Here is a 22,996-nt window from a genome sequence, read left to right as displayed (position 1 = left end):
AGAGAAACACAAGCATGATGCCAGGTGTTGGCATTCCAGGCCACCCAGCAAGGGTGGTGTTCTCGGTCATTTACTTTCGGAGATAAAATTGCATTTGCACCTTTTCACGTAACTAGAAGTTGACTCGTCAGTGTCGACGGGCGACAGCATCCTCCTGGCACTGTGCCAAGCATCCTGTCCGACATGACTGGCAAGCTGGTGCACTGCTGTTAGTGCCGACCCCAGCAATAACAACTGTGTAGCAGTATGCCAGGTATGTGGGAGCCTAGCAAAACTCATGCCCACACACCGATCACTCAGCTTCATGCGAACGACACCCCACGACACGACACGTAAATGCTACGTCACCTACGAATGTTAATTTATTTTTAAAAAAAGAAAAACAATTGCAGTCGCTGACTATTTAAGGCGCAACGCGGTAAAGCGTGTCGCATGTTGGAGCATGGCTGGTCTGTAGTGGACGTCTGCTGAGACGCCCAGTGCACGCTCCAAACAAGCTGTGGCTTCAGCTACGGTTTGCAAGATAGGTTCAGTAGCGAGCAACGACAATGCCGCTATGAGCATCACATCGCCGGACACAAGCAATAAGGCGTGGCGGTTGGTGCACAGTCCAATATCCTAGTTCACTGTACCCAGGAAGAGTTAATTGTTGCTCTTGCCTGATGAGGAAAATTAGCGTAACAATGCAACACACAGGAAGGGAAGACAAAGACAAGTGCTTGTCTTTGTCTTCCTTCCTGTGTGCGTTGCCTTTCTTGTTGTGCTAATTTTCCTCATCAGCAACTCTACCCAGGAGTCGTATTCTTGGTCAGTTCCTGACGCTGATACGATCACTTTTGTGAGATTTTACATGACTCGGTGCCGGAAGCATCAGCATCTGCAAGCACTGTGCTAGAAACTATGTTACTCATAGATGCTGACGTGTTTGGTGCCTAGTCACGTGAAATCGATCATATTGGCCTCGAGCTCCACCACTGGAAAAGCTGGCGCCACCGTCGACGTGACGTGCTAGGAGGGATCACGTGGACATAGCGGCCGCGTCGGCTGCTTCGGGAGCGCCGAAGCGAGCTGAAAACGAGTTTAAATTCCCTCGTACGCTGCGGTCCTCATTTAGTGGCGAGATTTCCCCGCTTCGAGTGTCTCCTTTACAACGCTTGAAAGCACTACAATAGGTAGTGGCTGCCTTTGAAGGCGCGCAACATGGTAGGCTACTGCTCGGTGCCGCAGTGCCGGACGTACGTAACGGAGGCCGATGTCAGCCTTCTTCACACGTAGGCGCAGGACAAGAAGCCGCGTGAAGCTTGGCTCGCGAACCATAAAACCGGCAAACAGTCATCGGCTACAACTCGAGTATCCAGCAAGCACAGACTCGAGGAAGATTTCTACTACGGCGCCGTGTCTGTGATGTTCGGAAAACGCGCACTGAGGTCGACGCTCGCCCGAGTCCGTTGTCCGAGTAATGTCGCGACGGTTTGGTCTATGAACTTGTCGATGCTATAGATACTGGCAAGTTCAGTGGAGTGGAAAGGGAGCGGTAAGAAGCACATTAAAAAGAAAGCATGGCATATGGTCATGTTTGTGTTATGAATTAGTGCACTGGATTACAAAAAAGGAGCAGCGGGAAATCGCACGCTGAGAACACCGATAAGCATACAGTGTGACGCAACTCTAGAAATAATATTGAAAGGTAAAAGAATTTAGAATAAAAAAAAGATTGAATCGTCGCGACGGCACGTACATCACAGTCACCGTAGGCGTCGAAGTCTCTACAATGAAATGATTTTTTGAACAGCTCTGATAGCGCCCACGCAACAATGGTTGCTTGTATACTGTCAAACGCTCATATTCTGCGGCCTAAAGCTCATGGCACAGTGCGAAAACGGGCACGCGGCGAAAGCGAAACAGTGCGCGGACAAGCATGCAGACGCGCAGTCGGTCGCTGCGAATCTGTGCGATCGCTGCATTGAGGCTTCATTCTATTACGCTGCATTTAGTTATACAAACACTATAAGAACATATTTCACGTAGTTTGCTCTCAGCGTTTACCTACCTTTCACGCAAGAAGCCGGTTCAGGAGACTCCATCGCGGCGACCGCGCGCAGTGGCGTTCACTGTACGCATTCGGTAAAGAGATAGCGTCTGTAAATGTGCTCTTTCAGTTTGCCCAAGATTATTATTTAGACAGTAAAAAACTTCTCTCGTTTCGAAAGTACTTACAGAAATGTCCGAAAGAGCTCGCGCGTGTTGTTTTCAGCGAGCGCTGACAGCAAAACCTATGAGGAGCACGCCACGTGATCCCTCATACTACGCCAGCGAGCCGCTTCCGATAGATGGCAACTCCGTAACTCCTCGCCGCCAATAACAAAAAATTGTTGACCAATAATTCCGCTCCAGAATGCCTGCCTCCTGAAACGCATGTTTTGAACTGTGAATTGAACTGTGGTCGTTGACTGTGAATACATGTATTCGCTTCACTATATCCAATATTGCATTTTGACAAGCATTTTATCTTCTGCTTTTGGTTTCACTATGGGCATAGATTAGCCCATTGAAATAAAGTGTTGCCAGTCAAATTTCGAATTTACTTCAGTGTATTTAATAATTCATTATAGCCATGTTCGTTATATCAAGGTTGAACCGTAATAGCCTGGAGCAGCCTGCAAAGACTGTACATATACTGTATTGCTACTGACACTTGCCAGGTGCCCAAGGGGCAATGTGTGCATGTTGTTAGTGACATCATGTGCTCTAAATGTACTTGTCACCAATGACTAGCCAAAGAAGTGCTTTCTAAATGCTCAATGAGTAGTTTCAGTAGCCATTTGAGTTCCTTAACTAGCACAGCAGGTCCCATTCTTTTTTGGGTGAATCGGGGGGTTCTTCTTAAGATCACGTGGCATTCTCTAAACTTATCTTTGAGTTGCAGGCTCGCAATAATTGTTCACAGTAATTGAGTTGGGCAACCGGAGAATCATGCTTGTATGGCTATATTGTTAAAACTGTTTACCTGATTAATGCATGCACACATATTTTCAGTGCGCATGTCCAACCTCATGAGAGTTCTGGGCAGCCAGCAGGTGCAAGACCCAACGAAAGTCGAGGCGCACGTGCGTGAGCAGATGGCCAAGCGGCAAAAGTAAGTGGCCTCCCACCTTTAGGAGCAGAGGGGCTGCCCTACCTGGGTTGCAGCTTGGCTTGTTGGTACATAACAACCTTTGCTTTTAAGCGGTGTGCAGTAAAATAAAAAGAAGGAACTATGCAAGGAGAGAACATGTGTGGACAGCCTGACGTTCCATTCCCAGAAATACTAATGCTATAGTTTCATTGCACAACTGTAAACATCACAGAGCGTGTGCACTAGCCAAGAAAATGAACTTTTTGTTTGTTGAATTGCAGCAGTTGGTAACAGCACACTGGTGACATATTTTTATTGTTATAGTTGCTGTGAGCTCATACCCCAGACTCGGGTGCTAAACCCATATCCCTCTTACAATGCCATGTATTCATGCAGGATTGGGTTGGTTTTATGCAATGGCTGCAAGGTGAAAGCATGGCTGTTTCAAGGAATAAATTGTTGGAAGTCGACATTTTGTGTATGCCTATCGTGACCGTGCTCTGCATAAAAGCATTTTGTGAGATCCCATCTAGACTTTGGTGAAGTCTTTGTTTGGGCGGAGCGCAGGGCCCATGAAGAGGCGAACGCATCACGGAAACTGACCACCGAACAGCGACGGGAGAAGAAACTGCGCAAGCTCAAGGAGGACACTACCCGGGGCGTACATGTGTCTGTCTACCGGTCAGTGGACTTTCACGAATAAAAGTTTAACTCCAGCTTAAATGCTAAGGCATCTAAGCTAGAGTTTTTTTTTTTTTTTTAATTGGGTAGAGTAGAACCTATTTTAGATTTGAGCTGTCTGTGCATCAGTACAAAGTTTCTGCATTAAGGACACCCAAGTTTTAACCCATCCCTGTTACCATAAGTGGTGGCCAGACTTCCTTCTACATTGTATTCTTCAGCAGCAGCATACAGAAACTCAATATATCTGCAACTCAGTTAATGCTACTGCATTATAAACTGTCTAAAAATAAAAGGCATGTGAGGATTATACACCTTGTTACTATGATAGAGTTGCATCAGACGCGAAAATACCTTTATTATAAGCATATATTCATTACATGCTGATGTACATGCTGTAGAGGTAGCTTACTGGCATTGAATATTTGTGTTGCATCTGATGCATAGAACTAATGGCTTTTGCTGCACTCCCCTGTAAGAGTAAAGGATTCGTAATCCATCTGTAGCTTTTGTTTATAAAAGGGTTGTTTATTGATTTGTCAGCAGGATGTTTCTGGATCACACATGGTTCTCTTTAGAATCTCGTTCTCCTAAATGCATCCTATCAGTGGCATCTAGATCTGAAGTGCCTGTACAGATTCATGAAGACAGCCACATCAGTGTCATTTTATTGTGATGCTATAGCAGGGTGGATGAGTGCGCTGCCCAAATATTATCTCCCCATAGCTATCCCATACCGTCATCATTCCTTGAGGTGTTTAGTTAGAAGTGTAGCAGACAGAAAGAGAGACTGATCATTTGTAGTTATAAAAGTAATACCGTAGTGCTATTGAAAAAAAAAATGCTGCTGTTGTCATTGTTGTACTTACAGTTCCTTTGGTACGACTATGATTGTCACTGTAATAGCTTGTCACTGATGTCTGTTGTTGAAGCGCTGTGCGCAAGCGAGTGCTGCAATTTAAATTCAAATAATTAAATTATGGGGTTTTACGTGCCAAAACCACTTTCTGATTATGAGGCACGCTGTAGTAGAGGGCTCCGGGAATTTCGACCACCTGGGGTTCTTTACGTGCCCCTAAATCTAAGTACACGGGCGTTTTCGCATTTCGCCCCCATCGAAATGCGGCCGCCATGGCCGGGATGCGATCCCGTGACCTCATCCTCAGCAGCACAACACCATAGCCACTGAGCAACCACGGAAGGTGCTGCAGTTTACCTATGCCTGGTATGGACGCACCTGAAAAATTCTGAACCAACCCCGATTGCTATCTAAGAATGCGTTTAGCATGCTTTGGAAGATGGTTATTTGTGGCGCTATGTTGCGCTATGTGTTAAGGGTGACACTTCCCTTATAACCATGCCGTAGCCGTACACGGGAGCAAACCGATACTTCAAGCGCCACTTCTTAATAGGGTCCCTGAAACGGTTTGGACAAATTTTGTACGTGTGTAGGGTACAGCTAACAAACATTTGTGCCACAATTTAGGTGAAGCATCTCATTTTAAGAGAGCTACGGACAATTACAAGTTACTCTCCTCCCTAGCCATGTTTTTCCTCCCCAACTGGTTTGCCGAGTGATTGAAGCTAAGCTCCACTTCACTGGCTCTGTGTCGTGATGTCACATCGTGTTGTCTCTTTCGGAGCCTCTCCAACCTCTCTGCTGGCCACCTGGCCGTAAATCCCCAGCAAGAGCTATCTGAGCAGCATGCATTGCGAGAATTCCATTGCAGCGCTGTGCAGTGAAGCTATGACTAATCGCAATGAATCCTGGTTATTGCTATATTAGCTCTGTGTTTGTCTGGTTGAGTGCTGTGCTAGCAAGTGGCTGCACCCTGCAGGCCGCTCACGTTTGCGCCTCCGCCCATCCAGCAAAACACACACTCCACTTGCATTTACCGAAGTACTGGACACGCTAAAATTTTATATTGTGATATTAATCCTCCGGTGTGAAATGACGACTGAAAATGCATAGACCCTGGTGCCGATCGGATACTGACAGCCCGATGCACTGCAGCCACTTCCCTTGCCTGTTGCTTTGCAGAGGGACACTGTGTTGCAGCTTGACATGTCATCAATCGCTAGATTTGCAGCTGACAACGCAACAAAGGCAATTCATGGTCCTAGCAAAAAGAAACGTTGAGATCAACAGTGGCCACGCAGCTTGCATCGACAAGGAGCGCCTTGTAACACAAGCAGGTGACACTTGCTGTGTGCCAGAAGTGTTCGAGCGTAGTGATAAATTGTCGTCGTGTATATTATTTTCGGTTACTCTTTTTTATAGAAAGAATAACCAATATTCCAACTATTACAAAAGTTTTCCACCTTAAAGTTGGAAAAATTGTCAATGACGCAACGTGGGCAGCAAACCAGATAGCTCGACTGACTGACCACGTGTGCCCCTTATGTAGGTGATGACGAGGCAGCTGAAAACTCGGGGTAGCGGCACTGCTGTGATCGGTAGCATTTCACATTTTAAAGACCTTATAATAAGTGAAACGCTTTATGCGGAGCACCTAATGATCAGAACTTAATGGTCAGGAGGACTTACCCTAATGACTAGATTGGTACAAAACCGTCCAAATAATTTCAGAATCTCTTTAAGAGCCAGTTCAGAACCGCATGCAGGGTCTGCATCTTCAACCAGAGGTGCAGCATCTTAACGAGTGTCTCAAAATCCTAGCTGTCACAAGAGAGGAACGCTTCCCTTGCCACTGGTAGTACTCATACTGGTACCGTATCACTGTGTTAGACTGCACTTCTTTGAGATAGGCTCATGAAAATGGTTAGACACAAAAAATTGTTGTTGGTTTCTGAAGAAAGCGAAACGCTTTAAAAGCATGTGAAGTGCACTTTCCTTATGCAACTCTTCTTTTGGTGGTAGTACAATTACCTTACATTATGGTGTTTATTAAAGCACCTAACTATGCTTCTCACACATTTAATGCACAGACAAAGCTTCAAGCAAGGTGTGCCCATACAGTGCAAACGTAAGGCCATAAAAGGCACTGTAGAGCGCATGTAGCCACCACAGTTGGGAGGAATAAATATTGAGTCCTTCCTCTTTATTTTGTTTCGTGGAAAACACAGCCAAAATTATACTTAGCTTTTCTTGTATTTATCATATGTAATCACCATCATCATATTCACCAGCCTGTTGAAGTCCTCTACAGTACACCTCTACCAGAGATCTCCACCATTCCTGTTCTGTGCTAACTAAATTCGGCATATCCTCACACACCTCTTTTCTCTCTCCATTAAAATTTCCTGTCGCCTTTAACTGTGTTCCCCTTTGCTTGGCCCCCATTATGTTACCATTGATTAGACATTACGTGACTTACCCAGCCCTTCTTCTTCCCCTAATCTTGCCTGCATTCATTTTATTCTCTATCCATGCTGCTATATCTCTCAAATAGCACCCACCATATTCTAGTAATCAGGTACAGGAACTCCCATGACTGTTTATGCAGGGTGCTAAGCCTGATGAATCCTGCGAAGAAGTTCAAGGTGGAGATGAATGCCAAGCAGTTGTTCCTGACAGGCTGCGTGGTCTTGTACCGCAACGTAAACATTGTGGTGGTCGAGGGGGGCCCTCGGCAACAAAGCAAGTACCGTCGACTAATGCTCAGCCGTATCAAGTGGTCTGAAGACACCATACAAGGAGGTGAGCTGCCTCTGCTCCTGCTACACCAATTTTGTGTAATTAAATGTGTGGAAAATTGTAATTGTAAGCATACACAACTATGCACTCGTGGCACCAAAAGGGGTGATGGGATTCACAGAAAAGTGTAGTTTGCATGCACATGTGAAGAAAAAACACTCACGCGCATATGTATGTTGGCACAGACTACTCTTACTGGTATAATGTGTAAAATTTTTTGTTTCTTTACCATTATACCTTGACTCCAGCTGTATAATGCAACACGAGTGCAAAATAACAGGAGCTGTGCAATGATGAAATGAAAGCACCAAGAAGAAACACAAGTGCCCATTGGGCCATTCTTGGTCATTTGTGCCTGCACAAACATTTTCTTTTCTAGCAGAGTTCAAATGCAACCTCTAACAATAATAGTGTAATCTGTTAATGCTTTCGTTTATGTTTTTTTCTTTTTCTAATGTACAAGGTCTGTCCTGAAAGTAATGTACATGAATTTATTGTGATGCAACTGTACGTTGGAGCGCGGTCTAACTGGTTGAAACTAGTAGTGGGGGAACCCAGCTAGGCAGCGCTCCGTAGCCCAGTGTGCTCTGAGCATTGGAGAGTGTACGACGGGCCTGTTTGTGAGATTTGCTTTTTATTCTTGTGCAAGTGAATATGCAGCGCTCATTAGAACAAAGATTTGCGATCAAATTTTGCGTGAAGCTTGGCAAGACCTCTGTGGAAACTGTTACTATGCTTAAAACTGCTTGCACAGAACATGCCCTGTCAGATTGGCAAATGTTTCGGTGGCACAAGGCCTTTTTGGAAGGCTGGGAAGCGGTCGGTGATGAGGACCGCGCCGGACGGCCATCCACGACCACCACGGCTGACAATGTGACGCGAGTGAGGGAACTGTTGAGCTCAGACTGACAATTAAGTGTTCGTTTAATGGCCGACATGTTAAGCATTCCGAAGATTCAAGTTCATAAAATCGTTACAAACGATATCGGCATGTGGAAGCTGTGCGCAAAAATGGTTCCAAAAGTGCTCACTGACAACCAAAAGTCACGCCGCGTTGAAACATGCCAAGAAAACCTCGACATGTGCAAACGTGATCGAAAATTTTTGGACAACATCATTACAGGTGACAAGACTTGGGTATTTGATATAACCCGGAGACCAAAAGGCAATCATCGGAGTTGCACACGCATTCGCCCCTCGCCAGATGAAAGCCAGGATGAGCAGATCAAAGATCAAGATCATGCTCATCGTTTTTTTTTAACATCCACTGACTGGTTCATCACGAGTTCGTAGAACCTGGAACCACTGTGAACTCAACGTTTTATGTGGAAGTCCTCAAAAAGCTGAAATGCAGGGTTCAACGCACCCAGCTGGACATCGCAGACAACTGGAAGTTGCACCACAATAATGCACCGGACCACAGTGCCTTCATCGTCACCGACTGCTTTGTTAAAGCAGGGGTGCCAACGATCCCCCAGCCCCCGTACAGCCTGGACTTGGCTCCCCCTGACTTTTTTATGTTTCCCTGCCTCAAAACACCCCTGAAAGGCAAGCATTTTGGGACAGTGGATGAGATCAAAGCAGCTAGCACCACAGCATTAAAGGCCATTCCGGAGGAGGACTACTGCAACGCATTCGGGAGCTGAAAGTCTCGCTGGAGCCAATGTATCGACGCAGGAGGAGAGTATTTTAAAGATTTTTAAACACTTGCAACGATAAATTCAATAAAGGATTTTTAATGCCCTTGCTGACATTACTTTCAGGACAGACCCTGTAAGTTAGCAAGACGGCTCTAGATTGTCTCACACGCTGGTACACAACTTGAGAGATTCACACATCTTTTATTATAGGAGTGCTATTATAGGAGCTATAAAAGCCTCAAATGTGCTGATGTTGCTGATTTCTTCTTTTAAAAGAAAGAACAATACAGAAAGTTATTAAAAATTGGAGCGGTGTTTCATGGCATTTTTGCTTCAAGGTTGGCACAACATTGAAGGAGTTCAGTAGTAACATTTCTCCCCTTGGTGATATGATGCAGATATGGGCAGCTATGGTTTTCACCATGGTTTTGCATGTTTGAACATAACTTGGCACTAAAAAAATTAAATTATGGGGTTTCACATGCCAAAACCACTTTCTGATTATGAGGCACGCTGTGTGGAGGACTCTGGAAATTTCGACCACCTCGGGTTCTTTAACGTGCACCTAAATCTAATCACACAGGTGTTTTTGCATTTCGCCCCCATCGAAATGCGGCCACTGCGGCCGGGATTCGATCCCGCGACCTCGTGCTCAGCAGCCCAACACCATAGCCACTGAGCAACCACGGTGGGTATAACTTGACACTGTGTACTAAAGTTGGACATTACCGGTTCATTTTTCAGAAGGTGAAAAAACAGAGAGGAACCAGTGCCAACTTGTCTGGGAGGTAAGTGCTTTGAAATGTTTCCTTGCACAGCTGTCCTTGCCCCAGAAGGGGCCTTTAGATCTGCATCTAGTACATGAGAGTCCCTTTTGTAACAAATCTGTGAAAGTGGTAGCCCGTAACTCTTTTTCATATACATAGACACTTGTCACACAAGAAAAAAGGATAGTTCATCATAATCTGCAAGTAGGTTGCTAAGTGTGTAAAATGTTAAGCACGCATTCAGTGACATGCTGTGTGATGGTACTATAGCACAGACCGCTTGTAATGTAGGCTGCTGGAGTCCCTAATATCTGCACTATAAGTGGTACTGCGCTATAATCAAAACATTCTTCAAAGGCTGCACACATGCAAAACATGTAGACTAAGCAGCCGTGCATATTCGAGAATTGAAGCATGTGACCGGGATGTTTGCATCAGTTTAAATTTAAACTAACTGCAAAGCCAAAAAGCGTCAATGCACACACGTTCGTTGTGGAGCACGTATCGCTGACAAGCGGCGGCAAGGAAAAGGCTCCTCGGTTGCTTAGGCAACCCCTACGCACCTGCAATGCCCTGCCACCACATTTCCTTTTAAATTGGTCCATTTCTTGTTTATTCGCTCCGCTCGTTTAGTCACTCCCCTCGGCTGGCACACCTCGTTGAGAAGTGTGCTCATTTCCTCACTTGTCTATGGGATTTTTCAACAGCCACATTATAACCAGCATTTCATCTCACGCAGCTGCACTATATAAGTGGTATGCATATAATGGATTTCTATGGGAGATTAAATGGGAGTCAGAAAATACCGCAATATAGCCAGTCCTGCGCTATAAGCAGTTATGTTACAAGTGGTTTGAGCTGTAAAAAGTGTACTTTTCCCTTTTACAGAGAAGCATGTCTTGTGTTTCTGTGTTTTACCACAATGGCATTCTTTTTTTTTTTTTGCCTAAAACTCAGTTGGGACCACTCCATACATTACCTTATTAGCTTACCCATACATGCTTATTTGGCCAAGAAGCAGCCTTTCTAGCTGGGGGTCTCATCAGTAGTGAAGCCTAGAGTGCTTAATTTGGGGGCTGGAGGGAGATAGGGGGGAAGGTGTTAACATGACACAACATCATCCTCACTTTTTGCTACCTTAGCCCAAAAGTTTAGCATGACAACTTATGTTGAACCTGTTTGCCAAGGTAGCAAAAAGTGAGTATGATGGTTGGCCTAACTCTCCATTGCTTTGTACAGTCGAACCCGACTATATCGAACCCGTTGACATTGAATTATTCTGTATATCGAACAATTTCTGAACATGGTGTAGTTACAATGAGTATATATATATATATAGCAAAAGTTACGCTTACATCGAACAAAAATAGCAGCGACTCCCGATATATCGAACGACATGTGGTACAAAACTGCCCCCAGAAGTTGGCTTTCCCTCTCGGCGGCGCGGCTCTGTCCAACCGCTCTTCCTACCACGACCACGCTGCGTTAGGTGAACCACATACGCCCACCTGCAAAAAAATTATTCTCGCCCGCCCACAGCGCTTGCTCAGACAGCCAATCAGAGGCTCTTGTGCCCTCGTTGTGCAAGATGGCGCAAGTGCGAGTTGTCTCGCTGCTTTTCTGGTTCATAGTGTTTGTGCCTTGTGGGTGTTCTCCCACAGTGTTACCGTGATGAAGCGGCAGAATTTGCTTTTCGCCGTGAATCTTGAAATCATAAATCAGGTCGAACACGGTGAGAAGTCGGAGCGTGCAAGATTTCAAGGAGCACTCTCAGCACGATCTTGAAGAATAAGGGGGAGATTAGGGCTAGAGCGGACAAACTCGCGACCCAGTTCTCATGGCGCCCAATGTGTACGCACGGCCGTGTACAAGTGGTTCATCTGAAATTGCTTCAGACATGCCGGCTTCCATGTGCCCGGTGATGACTGTAAATTCTGACGAGTGCGATGAAGCCGTTGGCCGGTGTTGCCAAAGTTTGGAGGCGAGCTGTCAGAATTTCCGGAAGACGTTGATGAGTGAACGGTCAACGAGTTTGTGAGTGCAGATGATGGTATCACGACCATGGGAGAGCCCGAAAATGAAGGCTACATTGCCGACATCGTACCAAGCACAAGTGGGCACAATAAGGAAAACAATGATGGTCCTTTGCTCACATCCTTCGAGGTGTTTGGTGCACTCGCACTAGTCCAGTGCTTCTGCGCGAATGTGGAAGGCTGCGGCCTCAGCTGCTCCGACTCTAGACAATGTGCAGAAGTGCGTGCATTGCAGGCAACGAAATTACCCAAGCAGAAGAAAACACAGGACTATTTCATGCGAAACTAGGTGATTTTATAAATGGTATGTTCTTCTATGATGTCCAATTCTTTAGCAGGCTTATATCGAGTTATGCCCTATATCGAACTGATAGACATTTTTTTGCAAGTTCGATATAGCCGGGTTCGACTGTATATTATTAGGTAAAGTAAAACACATTTCCTTGGCGATTTACTTCTCCAGTTAAACCACTGAGACCTGTCTCTTTTGAAGCTAACATCTTGTTCAGCAGTGCAAATATTTCCTGGCTACTAGTACTTCCTGTTCCTGCGGCCGCAAGAAAAACTTAATGAGTGGTTCTGTATAGTATACAGCACAAGCGTCACTGCATGGCTTAAAGTTGGCCCTAGTCATAAGCAAACTTTAAACATGTGTATCAAATATACCTTGGCACAAAGTGCCAGGGCTTGCAGTGACAGGCACCATGCGATACACCACATTTGGTTGCATTTCAGAACATAGCACAGTGCAAGTTGCACATGCTTCGTGTTTGCTTTATTTTGGCTAGTGGTCCCGTCAGCTTGCTGTTCCAGGCTGCCCAAGATGTTTAATATACCAACATTAATTGGTTGAAAGCAACACCTCGGGCAGCCTGGAATGACAGATTCAAGACACCCAAGGACGCACCTGCGGGTGATGACATGAGAAGGGATCTGGCATGTTGTGCTGTTGCTGCAGGGCACAGTCAAGTCCCGGAGCTTTGGCGAGCTCAAGTTCAAGGTGTGCCCAACAGAGTCGCTGGCCAGGGAGCACTTCCGCAAGCATGGTGTGGAGCACTACTGGGACCTTGCTTACAGTAGCACACTACTGGAGTTAGCAGACGCCTAGCACTGGTTGCCACCACTCCGCACATACAGGTCGAACAGCTGTGGCAGTTCAGACAGAGGGCGTGTTCCACTCCAAGCCAAGAACTGGCGTCGCAGTCTGTGCAGTTGGCCAGCAGGTGGCAGCATGTGCAGCCAGCAAGTCAAGGAGAATAAAAATGGGGAGAAATTTCACTTCTATCAAGACAACATTACAACTTTGCATTTTTTTTTTCTTGTAAATGTAACCTATCAAGTGGTTCCCAAATTTTTCACTGTTGCAAATTCCTTGGCTTGCCTTGTTGAGCAACATAATACAACAGTTGGTTCAATTCCTAGCCACATTCCTGTACACAGAATGAAAACATTCATATGTACTACTTAGGTTTAAGTGCACATTTAAAGACTCCAACTTGCGCCTCAATCCTTATGTGACTTTAGGTAGTCAAAATTTATTTATTTACGGCACCCTGTACAGTGGTGCCCATAGCCCACTGTGTAACTTTGGAACATGATACCCAACTTATTACAAGTTTATTCACTTTTGTTTCACTACATCAGCTCATAATTTCATGAAGCCATACAAGGAACATGTACTTCTAAATTTTTTAAATGCTTTAAGGCTGCATCTGCTTTTGCCTGCATTCAAATGTGTACACAGAGATGAAGCAGTTGCCCTGCCAACTACAGGTGCTGAAGACGCTCAAATATAAACTTTGATTGCATTTTTCAACCTTTTCCCTCTTTATCAAGACAGTGTGGCACAGTTATCCAGTAATATGAAAGGCACCATCAACATATTGGTCAGACAGCTGAGTGGAGGACAGGTGCCATCTTATCAGCAAGAAAGGAAATAGTATCAAGACCATGGTACTGTTGCACATGGCTGATGCAGGCATCATCTGTGCTGCATCAGGTCTGATCAATCACATTCACAATTATGAAAGAAAGGAGAACAACGGGGGGAAAGCATAGAAACTGATATATCTGCTACAAGTGTTAGTCCCTTTAAAGCAATCATACATTTCAGTAATTAACAGGGCTGCTTATTTGTGTGTATGTCAATGTCGTATTGTATTAGCACTGCTGCTACTGTTATGGGGTGTCCAAAGTTATCTTAAACCCATGTTGAAAAGTAAAATAATAGCACTTTGGCTTAAAAAGTTGTGATGAACTGTTTTTGACAGGAAAGCACAGGTAAGGAAACTGAGTTCACAGCTTGCATTAACACTTTTCAGTTGTAGCAAAAGGATATTGGGTCAGAAGACTGCAGCATTGTCTGAACTAAGTTGCGTGTCAGCTGGTCACGTTCGTGCAAGTCTGCAACCAGGGGAGCCTGCACAATGTGACCATGACACATAATTCGTTAGAATAGGATGCACATTTACAACCAATTAACCTCTGCTCCATCATCCGTTGTGAATTAGCCAACTACTTTGCAGGTGTCAGTGTGGTGCCAGATACATAGCACAGTTGAACCTTGATATAACAAAGTAGGTAAAATCAGCAATTTCGTTCGTTATATCGAAGTGTTGTTATACAGTTAAACCTTGATATAATCAAATTCTCAATATAACAAAGTAGCTAACTTTTCATAAACTCTTGTCCATAGAACACTATGTACTTAGAACCTCAATATAACGAAATTTCACTGTCGCTGCAAAGGAATGCCAAGACAATAAATGGAAACTTCCGCAAACGCAGATAGTCAAATGATTGAATTAAAAGTGGCTGCTTGCAAGCGCACTGCTCAAAACATGTGCCGCGTGACATCAGTGACTGCCGAAGTGGAGCCACATCATATTTCATGTAAAGTTCCAAGTACGACAAGATCTTATCGTGCCCCGTGCAATGTGTGCTTTAGGTGCGAGTGAAAGTGTGCAAGGGGGAGACAAGAAAGATGGTGGCTTCACAAGTGATGCCTTCCCACGCGAGCAAACGGAAAGAGGGGGAGAGCAGTGAGCTTGTGGTAACAAGATCAAGCGTGCGTGAAGGGGGGGGGGTAAGTTTGTGCATCTCGGCCATGGCAGCGCATGGCTGGAAGCGCGGCTGAGCGCATACACAGCCGCGCACCCTGCTTTACATCTGCCGCACATGTAAAGAATGGGTGTGCCAAGATGGTGTGGCACCATGTAAGCTGTCTTCCGTGCGTTTAGTATTCGAGGTTGCGTAATCTCAAATTTTGGTGACCTGTTGGAGCTAGACGCAGATGAAGCATTCGTGCTTTTCCTGATAGCGTCGTTCGAGTGCGGGCGACGCTATCAGCCACGGGGGCGGTGTGCACGCGAAAGCATGGCCAGCTTTGTTTAATTCGTACCGCCAATGTGACGATATCGTCGACGTACATAGCACGAAACTGTATCATTTATAGCTGACTCCCAAATTTATCAAAATGAATTGTTTTCTCTATCAAGCTTGTTTTTTTCGATTGCCCGATAATTCGGAAAATTCTGGAGCCTCTTTCCGTGTAAGAAAAATCGATCGGCGATTGTACTTATTTGCATAAAAGGTTGAATTTCAATACAACAAAATTTCTACATAACGAAGTGAATTTCAGATGTTACCGACTTCGTTCTACCGAGGTTTAACTGTATTGAAATTCAACCTTTTATGCAAATAAGCACATTCGCCGATTAATTTTTGTTATGCAGCAGGAGCTGAAAAATGTTCTTAATTATCGGGCACTGCGAGAAAGCTAAGTTTGAAGAAAAAATTTTATTTTGTTGAATTTGAGAGTTGGTGACGAAAGATATGGTTTCAGGACGTGTCAATATCTTCACAACAATAGTGCAAAGTGAAGCCAGCTAAAGCTTTGTATCCACTCTGCATCCATCGCTGATAGTGTTGCCCGTAGTCGGACGACGCTATCATAAAGAGCACCCACCGGCAACGGGGTGCGAATACTTCTTTTGACTCTCGCATCAACGCATCCTCGAAATTCAAGATTATGCAACCTCCAGCACTAAATTTGCAAGAAGACAGTGCACATGATGCCATGCCATCTTGGCACGCCTACTCTTTGCGCACGCGGCAGATGACCTCTAAAACAGAGCGTGTGGGCTGCGTATGCACTCAGCTGTGCTGAAAGTCCTGCGCAGAGATGCCAGGCTAGAAATGGAGACTTGAGCTAACCTGACTCTCTCCCTCCCCCCGCTCACGCGCTTGATCGCATTATCGCAAGCTTGCTCCACTCCCCCACATTACCCTTGATCATACGGGAAGATAGCGCTCATTAAACGACTATCCTCCTGGGCTCACCCTAGCACCACTTCACTCGCACCGAAAGCATATCGTACATGCAGCGCAGTAGGATCTTATTGCACTTACACTTTATATATAACATGATGCTGGTGGTGGTTGCTCCTGGTTGCACGAGGTACGATTTAAGAGATGTGTTCTCAAGCAGCTGCTTGTAATTCAACCATCTGACAATCTGCGTTTACGGGAGTTTCCATTTATTGTCTTGGTATTCCTCCGTGGCGGCAGTGAAGTTTCGTTATACTAAACCTAGATACAACAGCCTGCAGTATAACAATATTCTCGATATAACAAAGTATTTAACTTTACATAACCTCGCATCTGTAGAACACCATTACTTAGAACCACAATATAACGAAGTGTGTTTGCATGCGATTTCAACATAATTAAATTTCACTGCTGTTGCGAAGGAATGCCGAGACAATAAATTGAAATTGCCGCGGATGCAGATGGTCAAACGATTTAATTACAAGCTGCTTGCAAACGGGTCTCTGGAATCGCGCACTGTGCGACAAGAGCGACGGCCTAAGTGGAGCTGCATCATGTTTCGTATAAATTCCAAATGCTATAAGATCCTATCGCGTCCCGCATACTGTCTGCTTTAGGTGCGAGGGTGAGACAAGAAAGATGGTGGCTTCACGACTGCCGCCTTCCCACGCGAGCACAGCGAAAGCGGGGTAAGTTGGCGTGCGTGTCAGCTGTAGCTGCACATGGCTGTAACGCGGCTGAGCGCATACGCAGCCGCACCATGGTTTAGAGGTGCAGTGCCGCGTGTGCAAAGATAGGGCATGCCGAGAAGACTTGACATCATGTAAGCTGTTTTCCCGCGCATTTAGTATTGGAGGCTGCCTAATCTCGAGTTTTGGTGATCGTTGGAGCGAGAGGCAGATGAATCATTTGCTCTCTGTGGCCGGCACTTTTCGTGATAGCGTTGTCCCAGTCCAACCGACGCTATCAGCCGCGCGGGCGGAGTAAACGCGAAAGCATGCCTGGCTTCGCTTGCTTCGTACCACCGATGTGAAGATATTGTTGACGTGGCATGAAACCGTATCATTCGTCGCCGACCGCCGAATTCATCGAAATGAAATGCTTTCTTATTCAAATTTGCCTTTATTGAATTGCTCGTTAATTTGGAAAATTCTGCGGCCACTTTCCGTGTAAGAAAAATTTATCAGTAACTGTACCTATATGCATAAAAGGTAGAATTTTAATCCACCGAAATTTCGATATAACGAAGCAAATTGTCGATTTTACCGACTTTGTTATATTGAGGTTTAATTCTATATTGAAATTGTGTATAAACACACTTTGTTATAGTATTGAGGTTCAAAGTACATGGTGTTCTATGGATAAGAAGTTAAATACTTCGTTAAATCAAGAATTTTGTAACATTGAAGTTCGTTATATAATATTAACTGTACCACATGTTACTATGGGGGCACTAAACGAGAAGAAAGGGGTTAACCGTGGGGCCCGATTCTTCAGTCGTATCATAAGAAGCCAAAAAACACTGACACTAAGTACAACATAGGGGAAATTACTTGTGCTTAATAAATGAAATAAACTATAAATTAATGACAGTGGATGAAAAAGCAACTTGCCGCAGGTGGGGAACGATCCCAGAACCTTCGCATTTCGCGTGCAATGCTCTACCAATTGAGCTACTGCGGCGCTGTTTCCCCATCCACTTTCTTGGGTATTTATGTTTCCTAGTAGAACTCTGGGAGTGTTAGCCAGTGCCCCAACTCGCAGACCTTGGCGGTGGATATGGGACATCCTTTCTGCCACAGGTGTCACGAGAATGTTATCTTTTTTGGGTGAAGGCAAGTGGTCAATAAACCCACACATGCCACCTGAAGGCATCAATGTTGCCAGATTCGAGACTGTCATTATGTAATAAACGAAAAAAAGGGGGTTAACCGAGGGGCCCCGATTTTTTAGTCATATTATAAGAAGCCAACAAACACTGACACCAAGGACAATATAGGGGAAATTACTTGCGCTTAATAAATGAAATAAACGATAAATTACTGCAATTACACCAAAACACATGACTTTACCCAAAACTGAGTAATGCCATCATCTTGGCCTGTAAGTATGCTAACAATGTTATGTATGACACAGCCACTGCAAATTTGATGTAGAAATTCTGCAAAGAGAAAACAGCCACGAATGCACTGCTCAAAGTTCCAAGCAGTCCTTCTATGTGATACAACAGATAATTTTGTGCAGTCAAAATGTAAGCAGATCTTTAACTTGTGACACTCCCAGCTCTGGCAAACAGCATTGCCCTTACATTCTGTGTAGAACGGTGGGGTGGCAGTGGCTGGTGGACAGACAGTGCATTCTCAACTTCCTTGGCAGCCTCTGCATCATCTGTGTCCAAGGACAGCTGAACGAGTGGCCTATCCCAGCGGTTGTTTGCATCAGGCGACTCAAGCCGCTCAGCCAGGGCAGTCAGCCTGAGTGAAATAAACAAATTTCAGGATGCCAGGCCCACTATGTAGTGTGCTTGCCCACACCTCTGGTGTGTACTGCTGTACATGAGGCCGCTCCCCGTTCCACTGTTTGCACTGTTCCTGGGTAGCCAGCACTTGCACCTATACAGAGTACAGCCAATGCATACAACTTTCACTGTTTCTGCCAGCACTTGCTACACAACAGTGGAATGTAAAACAATCTCGAATTTAATGTCCGGTTATGCCAAGGTTACAAACAGTAATGTAATAGTGCTTCACTTTGTTTCTCTCCATCTGATTTTCATTTCAGTTGAAAGTACGTAGGTTACTTACCACACAGTGGTTTGTCCGTGCCCCTCGCACCAGGCAATACAACTCATACCGGTAGCCTGCAAACACAGATACCAGACTTGCTGAAAGTGGACAGCAGTGAAGCGGGGTTACTATGTTCTGTGGCATAAAAGGATCCTGTTCTGAAACTTCCATGCTGGCCCCAACACCAGAAAATGCAGCCTAGCAAAGCAGAGGCAGGAATTTATAGAAGGACATGGTGTACTTGTGCGGCGCAACATATTTTTGCTTGAGACACTCGAAATGCTCAGTCTCTCCTGAAAGTGTTAAGTGGCTACATAGCTTCTTCATTCACCAATGCTAATGTTGTCATGCCCCATATTACCCCCCCCCACCCCCCAATAAACTATGCCATTTTCAAAAGTGATGAAACCAAACAGCGAGAGAGAGAGAGAGAGAGAGAGAGAGAGAGAGAGAGTGAACTTAATGAGCACCAGCAGTTCAGTCGACTGGGCCTAGGCCTCCCACGATGGGACGTCGAGGTCTTGCCTCTTCGCCACTTCGTAGGCCTGCTGGGTCACCCAGAGTTGGTCGTCGAGATGGGAGCTGGGCAGGGCGGCGTGCCATCTCGATGAGAGGGTCACGGGATTAAGGCCTCGGTATTGATGTTTGCACTCCCATAGCATGTGGGGGAGTGTTGCTGATTCAGTTTTACAGACCTTGCACGTCTGGCTCGGGTAGATGTCGGGGTATATAGTGTGATAGCGTGTGAGGGAGGGGTATGTACTACTGTATTACGCTCAGTATGAGCTACACCACGCGAGCGCGTGGCCGAGCGCTCTGCAAGGTTGTACAGTGGCGCCGATTGTGCCGTTTTTTCGAGCTATCTGGAGAGGGTGTAGCTGTTCCAGCAAGCGCACTGGAACCCCTCGTCCCCGTTTATCTGAAGGACACCTTATCTGTTTCTTGTTCACTTTGATTTCGCTGAAGCAGAAACTGCAAGATCATGCAGCACTTTTGCCACCGACCAGATGTGGCGTGCGAAGGTTATCAAAGACAGCGCTTTTTTCGTCCAAGAAGGGCTGTGCGTTTAGACATGATTTGAGCACTGATAATGCGGCTCAGCGTACAGCGTAAAGGCGGAAGCAGCCACGACGTGGGCCATACATTGTTTTCAACAGAGTGTTAGCATAGCCCCGGTGCTAATGCGGCAACGCGTTGCCATTGCTGCCACCGCCGTTCTCCGTACTATAGCAACATTTCACATCTGGCCGGAGCAGCCTACTTTGTTCATTTGCCCCAACTCCTGGGGTCATGCGTCGTCTTCAAAGACTTCCCATCATGCGTGATGGCTCCAGAAGACACCACGCCTTCTTAAGATGCATTAAATGGTTCCGAAACTTTAGAGTGCACTACCACTAAGGCCCCAAACCCCGATTTCGCCGATCATTACCGGTGTTACCAGAATACACTAATTTCCAGTCAGCTCATCCAGAGGATACTTTTCCTAGATACATAAACGCAAGGTCGTGTGCAGGGTATTTTGGTCTAGGGTACTTAATTGCCTTTCCGAACAGTCGTGTGGTTTGGTTTGGTTTATGGGGTTTAACGTCCCAATGCGACTCAGGCTGAGAGATGCCGTAGTCGAGAGCTCCGGAAATTTCGACCACCTAGGGTTCTTTAACGTGCACTGACATGGAAGAGTCGTGTGATCAGTCAAAGATATATTCTGCCCGAATAAAAAAAAAATTGGTTCTCACTAAGACAGCTTGCGTGCTATAAATGCTAAAACCTGAGATGAATTAAGAAGTCGATCACTGTTGGGCACCCGGGACATTTTGCGAGCTGACGAACGCATTCGTTTTTATTAATCTGACACACCAGATAACACCCACTATGCGGACCGACGCAGGCCCGATTACGAAGTTTGGGCGTCGGCCTACGTCTACAGTTATCATTTTTGAAACAGATATCAAAACCAGTCTAAACGAGGGTGAAGGGGAAAGCATGCAAGTGGAGGTGATGCGAGCTTGCTGGAACGGCTACATGCTCTCCAGATAGCCCGAAAACTTGCCACTATCGGGGCCACTGTACAACCATACCGAGCGCACGGCCACGCGCTCGCGCGGTGTAGCTCATACTGAGCGCGATAGTATTCGTCTGTAACAGGCGAAGGGTGGTTGCCTGTGCCCTGTTTAACTTGCGGTGAGGGGTGGGGAAGGTTCTTTTTGCGAGGTAAAATGACTTAACAAGGTCGTTGTATCTTGTAAGGCGGTCGCGTGCTGCGGGTGCACCTGCACCGTCTCCGGCACGGTTGACTAGTCCTCGTGCTACGGAGTGTGTAACTTCGTTGAGGTTGGCCAGGTGCGGGTGGACAACGCCGGCGTGTGCTGGGATCCAGACGAGGGTGATTTGATTTTCAGGCGAATGCGGGGCTTGTCGTAAGATACGGAGTGATTGCTGAGAAATACGACCTTTGATGTAGTTGTTGATTGCTGCGCGAGAATTGCTCAGTATGGTATGACAGGCTGGATCAAGAGTGGCCAGGGCGATGGCCACTTCCTCGGCCGTCTCGGCATTTTTGGTAACGATGCTGGCAGCATGTCGGAGCAAGCCGCCTGCTGTGGTAAGCGCCGTCCATCGTGGTACTCAGCTGCGTCGACGAAGATGACGCCCGCGGTGTTGGCATAAGCTTTGATGAGGGAGGTAGCTTGTGCCTTCCTGCGTTCTTTGTTGTAGTCTGGGTGCATGTTTTTCGGAATAGGGTCGGCGTGTATCCATTGCTGAATGTCGTGTGGAATTGGGTGTTTGTCTCCACGTTGACGGTGGTAGGTGATATTAAGCTTGTTAACAATTAACAGTTAATACACGAGGGGTATTTAAAACATTTTATATAGGCACAATCTATTTGTTTTGGTGATTGGTTGTATGCCTGTTTTGCTTGTCAACAATACTGCTCATGCCAAAGAAGAGAGCAAGTGAAGATAATTGGTGCCTGACCTCAACAACGCATGCCTGCAGCATTGCACACAATGACAGTGGCGATTGCAACATGCTGCCTGACACTCTGCCAGTTTTACCCTGCATGCAAGTGGTAGTGACACCTGCGCGCTGTGTTATCAGGTGAAACAATCGGATCATTTTTTTATTGTCAAGCTAAAACTGACCCTAGAGGATGCAGACAGCTCTCCATAGCAGCACAATGAATTATGTTGGCCTAGAACACTGCTAACTAAAACCAACTTGCTCGGAACAAAACTTGGTCACCAGAGGTAATTACAATTTAGCCGGCACAGCAGAGGAATACATGGTAGATTCAGAGGTTAGCAGAACCGAAATTTAGGTACTGGGTAGCAAGCATTATTTGCGCAAGTATATGCCTGCTTGCGTTAACATTTTCATGATTATAAACACAGCGGTGTGTCATTTGCGGTCTTCGAAGAGTGGGAAGTCGAACCTTTGATATAGTTGGGTGCATCCAGTATCACCAGGCGGTCCCGCGAGAGCAACCTGCGGAGAGCGTAGTCAGTCGGTCACTTGGGTCTCATTAGTCAAGAGCTGCGCCGCACTAACCGTGCCACGTCTGATTTGAGCTGGTCACGCAACTGCTTCTCCCGGGCCGCATCTGCAACCATAGGTGCGTTTCATGTTCTATTTGTTATCATAGGCTTCATGCCGACGCCATACAACAAAGCAGAATGTGTTATTGGCTCAAAGAAACCCCGAAATGCTTAAGTCAAGTGGCATGACAGAATAATTCTGCATGATTCACCAGTAGCACCTGTGTAGACGTCGTTCCGCAGGAGGCCGTCGTCATCGGAGACAAGTTCAACTGGCCATGTTCGCTTCAAGTGCTCCTTTAGTTGTCGCGCCCGCGTTGATTTTCCGCTGCAAGGAAGTCCACACATTACTACGAGCGGCATTGTGTCCAACGCTATCTTGATCGCCGTCCTTTAGCCAATACAACGCATGTATCTACAATACATATGTGAGGCATGTGTACCATTTGGA

General features: G+C 45.8%; 2 protein-coding genes across 3 annotated transcripts in view; one reads left to right on the top strand and one right to left on the bottom strand.

Annotated features, from left to right (window-relative positions):
* The window catches only part of Prp3 (pre-mRNA processing factor 3), a 19,732-nt gene extending 6,543 nt beyond the window's left edge, over positions 1-13,189 (top strand). The window contains exons 5-9 of the mRNA XM_075692633.1: positions 3,037-3,136; positions 3,683-3,796; positions 7,264-7,457; positions 9,839-9,882; positions 12,853-13,189. Coding sequence (XP_075548748.1) covers positions 3,037-3,136; positions 3,683-3,796; positions 7,264-7,457; positions 9,839-9,882; positions 12,853-13,002 — 602 coding nt within the window. The 3' untranslated portion in view covers positions 13,003-13,189. The remainder of the gene's footprint in view (positions 1-3,036; positions 3,137-3,682; positions 3,797-7,263; positions 7,458-9,838; positions 9,883-12,852) is intronic.
* Positions 7,312-22,996, bottom strand: LOC142582687 (protein KTI12 homolog). Of its 2 annotated transcripts, none has more exons than XM_075692635.1 (8): positions 22,758-22,996; positions 22,559-22,610; positions 22,443-22,495; positions 19,028-19,083; positions 18,756-18,835; positions 18,532-18,697; positions 14,233-14,313; positions 7,312-13,127 (listed from the first exon to the last, which is right to left on the bottom strand). In XM_075692635.1, the coding sequence occupies exons 1-8, from the start codon at positions 22,906-22,908 to the stop codon at positions 12,999-13,001; spliced, it is 768 nt and encodes a 255-aa protein (XP_075548750.1). In that variant the 5' UTR covers positions 22,909-22,996; the 3' UTR covers positions 7,312-12,998. The 2 variants fall into 2 exon arrangements, with proteins under 2 accessions (XP_075548750.1, XP_075548752.1); XM_075692637.1 differs by having other exon boundaries at positions 22,767-22,996.

Source organism: Dermacentor variabilis, chromosome 5 (genome assembly GCF_050947875.1).
Source record: "Dermacentor variabilis isolate Ectoservices chromosome 5, ASM5094787v1, whole genome shotgun sequence".
Classification (NCBI taxonomy): Eukaryota; Metazoa; Arthropoda; class Arachnida; order Ixodida; family Ixodidae; genus Dermacentor; species Dermacentor variabilis.
The sequence above is the reverse complement of the archived record's forward strand: the minus strand, read 5'-3'. Positions and strand labels throughout refer to the sequence as shown.

Excerpts from the sequence above, each read along its gene's own strand:
- LOC142582687 (XM_075692635.1), bottom strand. The coding sequence starts at position 22,908 with ATGCCGCTCGTAGTAATGTGTGGACTTCCTTGCAGCGGAAAATCAACG. Across the intron at positions 19,084-22,442 it reads TGCACCCAACTATATCAAAG|GCTACCGGTATGAGTTGTAT; the intron begins GTTCGACTTCCC and ends CTGTGTTTGCAG. Across the intron at positions 13,128-14,232 it reads TGCTGCAGTCTTCTGACCCA|ATGCTGCCACCTGCTGGCCA; the intron begins ATATCCTTTTGC and ends TGCTGGCTGCAC.